This window comes from Chamaea fasciata, unplaced genomic scaffold, assembly GCF_029207755.1.
Source record: "Chamaea fasciata isolate MVZ Bird 193981 ecotype frontalis unplaced genomic scaffold, bChaFas1.0.hap1 SCAF_41, whole genome shotgun sequence".
In the NCBI taxonomy this organism is placed as follows: domain Eukaryota; kingdom Metazoa; phylum Chordata; class Aves; order Passeriformes; family Sylviidae; genus Chamaea; species Chamaea fasciata.
In genome coordinates this window covers 1,442,657-1,453,097 of record NW_027094126.1, presented here as the reverse complement: position 1 = coordinate 1,453,097, position 10,441 = coordinate 1,442,657, and the positions used below count along the sequence as shown (strand labels likewise).

Below are 10,441 nucleotides of genomic sequence, written 5' to 3'. Positions count from 1 at the left end.
CGGGGCGTGGCCTCTCCGCCGCCATGCGCGGTGCCGCGCGCGCCGCCCGGCTCGTGGTCATGGCCGCCACCGGCACCGGGACAGGGACCGGCACCGGGCACAAGCGCCCGCACCCCGAGCCCACCGCCCGCATCGGCACCCACGACGGCACCTTCCACTGCGACGAGGCGCTGGCGTGTTTCCTGCTGCGCCTCCTGCCCCGCTACCGGGTACGGCCCCGCCGCGCCCCGCGCGCGGCGGCGCCGGCAGCGCGCCCGGCTCGGGTTCCCGCCCGGGGTATGAACGGGAGGGAACACCGTGCAATGCCGGGTCCCGGGGTCTTCCTCGGGGTCGCTTCTCTCTCGGTCCCACGTGCGGGACACTTGTGCTCACCCAGCGGCCGCCCGTGTGTCCCCGGTCTCACCGGCGGATCACCCTTGTGTCCCCGGTCCTTCCTCGGAGTCACTGGTCTGTCCCCCGTCCCTCCTCGAGGTCCCCAGTCCCACCTTGGGGTCACCCTTATGTCCCCCGCCCCTTCCTGGTGTCCCTCGTCCCCAGGAGCCGCTCCCGGGGGGTCCCCGGTGGCGCTGGGGACCCTCACCCCGGTGTCCCCTGCAGGACGCGGAGATCGTGCGGACGCGGGACCCGCAGCGCCTGGCCGGCTGTGATGTGGTGGTGGACGTGGGGGGCGAGTACGACCCGGGGCGGCACCGCTACGACCACCACCAGAGGTGAGACCCCCCCTGGGGACCGCGGCATCCCCGGGGGTCCCTGGGGTGACCGCGTGGCCCCACAGGTCCTTCACGGAGTCCATGCGGAGCCTGAAGCCGGACAAGCCCTGGAGCACGAAGCTGAGCAGCGCCGGGCTCGTCTATTGTCATTTCGGGTCCCAGATCCTCGCGGGGCTCCTCGGGCAGCCCGAGGACGGGCCCGTGGTCGCAGCGCTCTATGACAAGGTGACAGGGGTGACGGGGGGTCTGTCACCCTGCCAGGGTCACAGTTCTGCCCAGGGCTTGTCCTCGGTGGAGAAAGGGGCCCAGTCTGTGGCAGCTGCTGGGGCAGATGGGCTTCCAGCCAGGCTGAGCTCCGCTGTCCCCTCACTGTCCTCTCTGTTCCCCCTGATCCCCCTCCACTGTCCCTTTAGCGTTCTGCCCCTGTCCTCCCTCGCTGTCCCCTCACTGTCTCACTGTCCCCAGCTGTACGAGAACTTTGTGGAGGAGATCGATGCCATGGACAATGGGATTGCGCCGGCGGCGGGGGAGCCACGCTACGCCCTGAGCACCACCCTGAGCGCCCGTGTGGGGCACCTGAACCCCCGCTGGAACGACCCCGACCAGGACACCGAGGTGGGGACAGCCCCGTCGGGAACCCCCCCGTCAGGAACGCCCTGCGGGGGGACAGGCTGACCCCCGTGTCCCCAGGCAGGGTTCAGGAGGGCCATGGAGCTGGTGGGCAGCGAGTTCCTGGAGCGGGTGGACTTCTACCACCGGGCCTGGCTGCCCGCGCGGGCGCTGGTGGAAGAGGCTGTCCAGCGCCGCTTTGAGGTAATGCCGAGCCAGCCCGGGGAGAGTCTGGGATTTTGGGGGAGAATTGGGGCGTGGGGAGGCCAAATCCCTTCGGTACAAACCTCCCAGGGGGACCTTTGCACCCCGTATCCCGCAAGGCCCCTGTATCACTGCAGGAGAGCGCTCTGAGCTTTTGGGGGGTTTCAGGAGTCACCCCCGTGTCCCCGGCGTGTCCCCCCCGCAGGTGGACGCCAGCGGGCAGGTCCTGGAGCTGTCCCAGGGTGGCTGTCCCTGGAAGGAGCACCTGTTCCAGCTGGAGCGGGAGCTGGCCCTGCCCAGGCCGCTGCAGCTCGTGCTGTTCCCAGACCGGGGCGGCCAGTGGCGGGTGCAGAGCATCCCCACAGCCCCCCACAGCTTCCAGAGCCGGTGAGCCCCCTCCCCTGGCCCTGCCGCTGCCCCCTCCGGGGCCGGGGTCACTCTCCACCCCTGTGTCCCTCCACAGGCTCCCCCTGCCCGAGGCCTGGCGGGGGCTCCGGGATGAGGCGCTGTCCAAGCTGGCCGGAATTCCCGGCTGTGTCTTCGTCCACGCCAGCGGCTTCATCGGGGGGAACCGGACCCGGGAGGGGGCCTTGGAGATGGCCCGGAGGACGCTGGAGCTCGGGCAGGGCGCAGAGAGTGCGTGAGCCCCCTCCCCAGCGGGGTCACCCCAAAAGGGAGCCCCTGGCCTGGTGTGGGGTCCCAGGGATGCTGCAGGGACCATTCCCGCTCGGATCGATTCTCCGAGGGATCTGCTGTGCTGGGGGGGGGAAGCAGCCCCTCCCGGGGGTCTCAGAGCACCCACCCCCCATGCTGGACCGGTGCCAGCCCAGGCAGAGACTTTTTGGCTCCATTTCCTGGGAGTTTGTCCCCGTTCCTGTCGCGTCCCTGCACCGAGGCGCTGCCAGCACCAATAAAACCAGCGTGCGCCCAGTGCATCTGCTGTCGAGGGGGCTCGCGGGGGGTTGCTGTGCCTCAGAGACAGCTGTGACCCGCACCCCCAGCACGGGGACAGCGACCAGTGCCACCCCCCGGCGCCATCGCCGCGGTCCCGCGTGGCCCCGGCAGCGCGGGGGGGTCACGGTGCGTCCCCTCCCACCGCGCTCGTTGCCGGGGCCATGCGGGCGGCCGCGCCGCTGCTCCTGCTGCTGCTGGGGCTGCCGCGGCACCCCCGGGGAGCTTCCCGGTGTCCCGCGGAGGCTCCGCCGGCGCCGGCCCCGCCCGGCGGCCGCAACCAGACGCTGGGGACGGGCGCGGGGACAGCGCGGGCACCCGACGTGGCGGCGCTGGTGGCCGTGGGGGGGTGGCTGGGGGCTGTCCTGGTCTGCGTGGGCCGGTTCGTGCGGCGGAGCCGGCAGGAGACGCGGCTGCACCTGCAGTACCTGCGGGCCCTGCCCTGCAGGGCACGGCGACACGAGGAGGAGGAGGAGGAGCCGCTCCGCAGCGGCCCCGGAGGCGGCCCCGGGAGCCGACCGGGCAGAACCGAGGGGTGAAGCCCCCCCAGGCTAGCCCCAGCAGCTGCGGTGGGTTTGGAGCACGGGTCACCCCTGAGTGCCCCTGGATCACCCCTGGATCCTTCCTGGAGCCCCCCGGATCCTCCTGCCTGGCCCCAGGAAGGGGTTGGATGCTGAGGTGGGGGGAAGAGAGGGGTCTCCCCCAGCTCTGGGGAGGATTTTGGGGGTCCTGGGGCTGTTGGGGTGGGGGGAACAGGGGCCCTGCGCTCTCCCCATCCTGCCTGCCAGCGCAGTGTAATCCTGGGATTAAGGGTGTGTAATCCCAGGATTTCCCTGCTGCCCCCAGCAGCATTAATCCCCTCTCTGGGGGGCTCACGTGGGGCAGCACGAGCACCTTGGGTCGCCCAGGGTTGGGGGTTAGGGACCCCCGGAGGGTTTGGTTCACTTTGGGGGTTTTGGTTCACTTTTGCTCACCCTCGAGAGAATGCCCGGGGGTTGTGTGTGTGGCCAAAATCCCCCCCCAAAGCCTTTCAGCCATCACCTCTCCCCAAAACGGGGTCTTTGACCCCAAAAGAGCAGCCGTGGCCCATGGGCTGCAGTGGGATCACACCAACAGGTTCTCTGAGTTCACAGAACTGACCCCAGAAACCAATCCTGGAGCCCCCAGAGCCCCTCCAGGCCCACAGGACTTCCCAAATCCACCCCCAAAAATCCTCCAGTCCTGTCGGGGTGAGGAAAGAAGAGGAGAGGGAGGGAAAATCCACCTTTAATCGGGGCAGGGGCAGCACTGCCAGACCCCTGAGGAGGCGTGGGGGCTCCTGGAGGGAGAGGAGGCTGAGCAGGAGGGAGGGGAGGCCCCGCGGTGCCAGAGCGGGGTCAGAGCTCGGAGAAGAGCGGCTGCTCCCTGACGCTGCCCAGCACGGGCACGGGGCTGCGGCGGGGGCTGGCGCGGGGCTCGAGGGCGCTGACGAAGAAAAAGGGGATGTGGGAGATCTTCCCTGAGGACCAGCACTGCAGGGCAGAGGGTGGGACAGGGGTGAGTGTCCAAACAGCACAGAAACGGGAAAAACCCCTTGGGATCGAGTCCAGCCCGTGACCTGATAGGCCTTGTCGCCAAGCGCCATGTCCAGCGCTGGCCCTCAGTCCCTCCAGGTCCCTTCCTGCCCCTGTCCCTTTTGTCCCCAAAACACAGGGCCCAACCCTTGGTCTGCTTAAACCTCCCCTCCTTGGAACACCCCCCATGGCTCACCCTGATCCCACCCAGCCCCCTTCCCAGTGCCACCAGTGTCCCCTGGGACTGGGAATGCCCCGGGGAGGGACTCACCACGGTCAGGAGGGCGCCCTGAGGGAAGCAGGGGTGGAAGGAGATGAGCTGGGGCCGGGCACCGCGCTCGCCCCGCACGAAGCCGCTGTGGGATGGGGGAACAGCCGGGGTTATGGCCTGGAAACAGCCCATTCCAGGGAACTGGGGGTGTTTGGGATCTAAGGGGAAACAGCCCATTCCAGGGAACTGGGGGTGTTTGGGATCTAAGGGGATGCACTGGGAAAGGACAAACCTATCCCGAATCTGCTGCAACAAACCCAAACCCACAAAAAAACCCCTGCAATGAACCCAAACCCACCCCAAACCTGCTCGAACAAACCCAAACCCCTGCAATGAACCCAAACCCCACAGCTCACCAGGGCAGGAGCTCGAAGACGGGGCTGTTGCGGGTGCGGAAGACGGCGACGGCCGGGTGGCTGCCCGGGGACTCGGGGTGTCCTGCAGGGGACAGCAGCACCAAGGCTCTCCCTTGTCCCCCCGTGTCCCTTTTCCCTGCGGGCAGCAGGATCTCCAGGCCAGACCCGGGGACGGGACAGGACTGACCTCTGATGATCACCGCCAGCCTCTCCCCGGTGGGGTCCCACACCATGGAATGAACCTCTCCTCCGATCCTGGAACAGCACGAGTCCCCAAAATCGCATCGGGGGGCAGAGACCACCCTGGGTGTCCCCAGCAGCGAGGGGTGGCTGCCAGGAGGAGCAGGGACCCCCCTGTGCCCCTGGGTGCCCCAGCCAGACCCACCTCTCCTCCCCGTAGAGGGTCTCGAAGGTGGTCTCGGCCAGGTCTGCCACGATCGAGGCCGTTTTGGAGCCTCCCACCTGCCCCTGCATCTCCCCTGAAAGGGGAGAAATCCACACTCCATAAATCCCACTGGGTTTTCCAGGTGATCGTTAATTTATTTCTTTTTCAGAGAGGCTGTGCCGGTGTCCCAGGAGTGGCTGGAATGGAGGACAAGGGACAGCAAACACCAGGACCCCCAGGCTGGCCCTGGACCCACTGGAGTGTCCCTGAAATCCCTTCAAGACCCCACAGCTGTGACTGAGAGTGAGGAGCAACGTGAGGGATGGAAAAACCTGAACTCCACCCCAGAACACCCCGTGTGTGTCCCGGCTCCCCACCCTGAAGCTGTGGGGTCATTTGGGAGCCTCTCCCAGCCCTTGGGAAGCTCCAGGCGGGACAAACTCACCCCGGTACTCGGAGAAGGACAAGGAGTAGATGACGGACTCGCCCAGCACGGTGAAGAGCAGGCGGCTGCCGTCGGGGCTCCAGCACCCTGTCTGTGGGACAGTGTCACCCCGGCACCCACGGCCAGCCCAGGGAGGGCACAGCTGGACCGGGATGCCCTGGGGACACAGGTCAGTGGTGGCCTTGGCAGTGCCAGGGGCTGGCCTGGGTGATCCCCGAGGGCTTTTCCAGCCAAAATGATTCCCTGGGTGGGGAATATCCCATCCTACCTGGCAACGTCCCTTGATCGTGGGCCAGCGCTCACAGGTCCACATCTGGGCCTCCCACACCCTGCAGGAGACGGGATTTAGGACGCAGAGTTCCTGGGAATTCGCCCCAATCCTGCTGCTTTGGGAACGCACCGTGTCCAACCCCATCACCCCCTATTCCCCACTCTGTCCCCACAACAGGAACGGGAGCAGGGAGCGAGGATGGGGATGAGGAGCTCACCGGAACACGGCCGAGGGGGTGGCTGCCAGCACCTTGCTGCCGTCGGGGGACCAGGCCAAGTAGGTGACACCACCACCCCCAAACCACTGCAGCTGGACACAGGTCTCGGTGGACACGTCCCACACCTGGAAGGGGGACAAGGAGGACACGGTGACCCCGGGATTAGGGAACACAGAGCGAAGATTTCGGGTCCAGGTGCGTGCAGTGCCTGTGCCCAGCCTGGGTGCCCCTTGGTGACCGCAGGCTGTCCCCAGGAGGGTCCTCACCAGCATGGCCGTGTCCACGGGCGACGCCGAGAGCAGCCGCTCCCCGCTGGGCGCCCAGGCCAGGCTGGTGACAGGGCTGTGCCCGGGGTAGGACAGCACCTGGGCACAGCCGGACGAGGGTCTGCAAAGGAAGAGGGACAAGCCACCCAGAGGGATTTGCTGGCAGGACGGTGGTGGCGTTGTCCCGAAGGCAACCCCAACGGGGTGACAACAGCCAGGAAGGGATAGTAGGAGCTGTCACCTTGTGGAGAGGGAGGTGGGGTCCAGGTGCCACACGAGGACACAGCTCTGGCAGGCCACGGCCAGGATGGAGGCACAGAGAGGCTTCCAGGCCATGGCAGCCACGTTCCTCTGCAGGCGGTGCTTCAGCGAGGGCACGGTGGCACTGCCGGGGAGGGGACAGGTGACACGGGGGGTGTGGGGCTGAGAGCCCGGGTGCAGCCACAGTGAGGGAGGTCAGCAGGCTGGGGAGGGGGGTGCGCCCTGAGTGTGCTTCCCAGGGAGGGGACAGAATTCCCAGCCAGGTGACACCGGAGGTGTGCGTGAGTCACCTGGAGGGACTGAGCCGAGCTGTCCCCAGCCCGGACAGGGCCCAGGCCGGCCGGAAATCCCCGCTTGGGGACACCTGGGGGGGCTGCAGGAGCAGCCGGCAGAGTCTTCTCCTGAGCAGGGACTGGCATTCCCTGGGGGAGCAGGGAGACCTGGGGGACAGAGGACACTCAGCCCATGTCCCCTGGCGCTGTCACCACCCCCCAGGGCTGCGTGACCCCCAGGATGTCCCCAGAGCTACAGAGCAGGCAGGGAAAGGAGAGGCAAAGCTCTTCAGGCTCAGGGGAGAGTGGGAAAGGAGCAGGGAGGGCTGAGGGGAGCCCAGGTGTGCCCAGGTGTGCCCAGGTGTGTGAGGAGGCCACGGGCAGCAGGACCAGGGCAGTGCCCACCCTGGGACAAGGCCCCACCTGTTGGAGTTGTAGACACGGATGGAATCGTCCAGAAGAGCCACAGCGAATTTGTTGGTGTGCGGGTGCCAGGCGAAGGCCCGGACGGTGCAGCCGGCCCTGGAGGGGGCACAGGGCAGGGTGAGACCCCCCAGCACCCCCTGGGCTGGCAAAGACCCTGATCAGAGTCCCCAGAGAAATAAAACTTCCTTTTTGCTGCTCAATGGGAGCCTTTACTTTGAGAAATTCCCTGTTTCTGGGAACTACTCAGAGGGCTCTGATGTTCTTTAACCCTGATCTCTCTCTGACCAGGGCCCATAGACAAGGACAGAGCCAGTGGGGAAGTATTTGTCTTTAATGGCTGAGCCCACCCAAACAGGGCCATCCTGACCTTGTGCCCCCACCCCAGGGGGGTCCCAGCCCCCCGCACGGTGATTTTGGGACACCCAGGACTCACCAGTCCACGGCCTGGGAGAAGGCTGAGATCATGTCCTCACTGGTCAGCTGCAGGGAGAGGAGAACACGGAGCTGGCAGCAATGACCCCCAGTGTCCCGCCCTTTTTGCCTCTCCCCCACCTGGATTCCGGCCCCCTAGGAGCCCTTTGCTGCCCAAACACCTTCCCAGTGTCCGTTTTCCACCAGAGGAAGGAGCAGTGTCTGGAGCTGGGCATCACCAGGAGCAGCACTCTGGGGGGGTTTGAGTAGGGAAGGGCCCACCCTCCGCCCCAAATCGCTGCTCCCCTTGGCCCTGCCTCCGGCAGCAGCGGGGCTCAGGCCGGAATGACTCACGGAGAGGTGCGGGAACAGGGATCCGTGCAGCGAGGACAGCCAGCGGCACACGGCCAGCGCGTGGCTCGAGCCCGTCCGCAGCCAGCGCAGCCCTGGCAGGCACAGGACCCTCAGCGTCCCTGCCAGCACAGCACCACTGGGGACGCGGGCAGGGGCAGCAGGGCACAGCCAAAGCATCACAGCGAGACCCAGGAGATGCCCGGGCAGCCCAAACTCACCCTCCTCCTCGGCGCTGGCCAGCTCCCGGAGCAGCCCGCAGAGCCCGGTGTCGCGCCTGCGGGGAGAGCGCGGTCACCGCCCGCCGGCCCTGCCCCTCCGGGGCACACCGGCTGCCCACCGGCTGCCCACCGGCTGCCCGGGGACAGCGGGGCACTCACCAGGCGCTGAGGCAGCGCTTCCACAGGGATTCGCGGTGGTGGATGAAGGGCGGGCGGGCGCTGGGCTCCAGGCGGCTGTGAGCCTTGAGGGGCTCCTTGGGCAGGCTCAGCACGGGCAGGTCGGGCACCTGCAGCGCCCAGAGCCCCCCTGAGCCCCTCTGAATCCCCCTGAGCCCCTCTGAATCCCCCCGAGCCCCTCTGAATCCCCCCGAGCCCCTCTGAATCCCCCCGAGCCCCTCTGAATCCCCCCGAGCCCCTCTGAATCCCCCGAGCCCCTCTGAATCCCCCGAGCCCCTCTGAATCCCCCCGAGCCCCTCTGAATCCCCCCGAGCCCCTCTGAATCCCCCCGAGCCCCTCTGAATCCCCCGAGCCCCTCTGAATCCCCCCGAGCCCCTCTGAATCCCCCGAGCCCCTCTGAATCCCCCGAGCCCCTCTGAATCCCCCCGAGCCCGCCCAGGGCAGGGGCAAACGGCGATGGGAGGAAAGAAGGGGCACAAGGAGGGGCGAAGAACAGCCTGAGGGTGCCTGGAGGAGGAGAGACCCCAGCAGAGGAGACAGAGCTGCAGCCACAGCTGAGGGGGACAAATGCGGCACGGCCAAGGCTGGAGGGGGCTGGCACGGCTCTGGGAGCAGGGGCTTCCCTGGCTCGGGGGGCTCACCTGGCGCCGGGGAGGGGAAGGAGGGGCTCGCCCCGCCCCGGGGGTCTCACCTGGCTCTGGAAGGCCAGCGGGATCTGCTCGCTGAGGCGGCCGCAGACCAGGGCGTTGTTGAGCTCGTACAGGGTGACATCCCCCGGGGGAGGCGGCGGCGGGAACAAGCCCAGGGAGCACATGGCGGCGCCGAGCCTGGGGGCGAGCCCGGGGTGGGCGTGACAGCTGAAACCTCCGGTGCCCTCGGGATGCGCCGCCTCCGCCGGTTCCTCCGCCGGCCCCTCCGCCCCTCACCCGCCCGCAACCCCCGGCGCCCCCCGATTTCCCCCCGGCGCCCCCTCGGCCGCCCCCCGCCCCCAGCCCCCGGCACCGCCATCTTGGCTCCCCTCACCCCTTCCCGCGCCCGGTTCGCGCCGATCGCCGCCGCGCGCCGCCCTCGCGGCCGCGGGCGCGTGTGGGAGGGGAATTAAAAGGGCCGCGGCCCCCGTGGGAAAGAGGAGGTGTCCTCACGGAGAGACAACGCCCGCCTTCCCAGATTTTCCTCCGCGGAGGAGGGAGAATGTGAGCGTACCCTGCACAGACGCGCTCCGCTGGTGACTTAGTGGCTCTCCGGTTGTAACGGAGACTTATCAAAATGAGGGTCGCTCTTACAGTCGTTGCCCCCTTAAGGGAGGGGGAGCCTCCCTGGAGGGGCGGGGCGAGGGGCGTGTGCGGCCGACGGGTCACGTGGTGCCCGAGCGGGGCTGCCCGGGGACCGGGACCGGGGACCGGGACCGGGACCGGGGACCGAGGACCGGGACCCTGGGACACTCCCGGACACTCCCGGACACCCCCGTGTCCCACGAGCTCCCCCCGTGTCCCGCACTCCCGTGTCCTGTGGGTACCCCGGTCCCGCACCCGCACCGGGGCGTCCCGGTGTCCCGCGCTCCCGTGTCTCCAGTGCCACCTCCCCCGGTGTCCCCTGTCGCGGGTGCCCGTGTCCCTTCTCCCCGTGTCCCCTGGGTGCCGCTCCCGCCGTGTCCCCCCCTTTCCTCGCTCTCAGCCCCTCTCCCGGGGCTCCCGCTTTTCTTGTGTTTATCTCCGTGTTTTCCTTAGCGGCCGCAAGAGTTATTTTAATTTTCTCAGGATATTAAATAAAGGCGGCGGGGGGAGCTGCGGCGGGGGGCCCCACATTCCTCGCCCGTTACGGAGCGAGCGGGGTTCGATAGGAGACGACGATTTGGGATGGCGCCGACATCAGAGCCACCGCAGGGCTGGCGTGGCCTCGTGGCGTCCCTCGGACCCCCCCAAACCCGGCCCTGATGGGGCAGCGAGACAGGAAAAAAAGCCGGTGGTGGCGGAGGGGGGTCCCCCGTGGGGTTTGGGGGGGTCGCTGGATGGGGTTGGGCTCTGTGGTTTGGGAGGCTCCGGGCGGTCGAGCCCTCGGTGGCCGCCGGGCCGGGGTTTGGCTCG

The 10,441-nt window shown here is 68.1% G+C and overlaps 2 protein-coding genes across 5 annotated transcripts; one reads left to right on the top strand and one right to left on the bottom strand.

The window, feature by feature from the left end:
- The first annotated feature begins 8 nt into the window (after positions 1-8).
- Positions 9-2,257, top strand: MYG1 (MYG1 exonuclease). Of its 2 annotated transcripts, XM_066207354.1 has the most exons (7): positions 9-209; positions 598-710; positions 776-935; positions 1,176-1,325; positions 1,401-1,523; positions 1,729-1,910; positions 1,987-2,257. In XM_066207354.1, the coding sequence occupies exons 1-7, from the start codon at positions 24-26 to the stop codon at positions 2,165-2,167; spliced, it is 1,095 nt and encodes a 364-aa protein (XP_066063451.1). In that variant the 5' UTR covers positions 9-23; the 3' UTR covers positions 2,168-2,257. The 2 variants fall into 2 exon arrangements, with proteins under 2 accessions (XP_066063451.1, XP_066063450.1); XM_066207353.1 differs by having other exon boundaries at positions 15-209; positions 1,405-1,523; positions 1,729-2,257.
- A 1,467-nt stretch (positions 2,258-3,724) lies between these two features.
- On the bottom strand, positions 3,725-9,639 carry AAAS (aladin WD repeat nucleoporin). Of its 3 annotated transcripts, none has more exons than XM_066207348.1 (18): positions 9,561-9,639; positions 9,049-9,184; positions 8,340-8,467; positions 8,181-8,236; positions 7,963-8,054; positions 7,631-7,677; positions 7,195-7,293; positions 6,790-6,939; positions 6,480-6,623; positions 6,239-6,359; positions 5,973-6,097; positions 5,753-5,813; positions 5,485-5,575; positions 5,040-5,133; positions 4,842-4,909; positions 4,655-4,736; positions 4,299-4,383; positions 3,725-3,985 (listed from the first exon to the last, which is right to left on the bottom strand). In XM_066207348.1, the coding sequence occupies exons 2-18, from the start codon at positions 9,169-9,171 to the stop codon at positions 3,851-3,853; spliced, it is 1,701 nt and encodes a 566-aa protein (XP_066063445.1). In that variant the 5' UTR covers positions 9,172-9,184; positions 9,561-9,639; the 3' UTR covers positions 3,725-3,850. The 3 variants fall into 3 exon arrangements, with proteins under 3 accessions (XP_066063445.1, XP_066063446.1, XP_066063447.1); XM_066207349.1 differs by lacking the exon at positions 9,561-9,639 and adding an exon at positions 9,381-9,421; XM_066207350.1 differs by lacking the exon at positions 6,790-6,939.
- Positions 9,640-10,441: the final 802 nt, after the last annotated feature.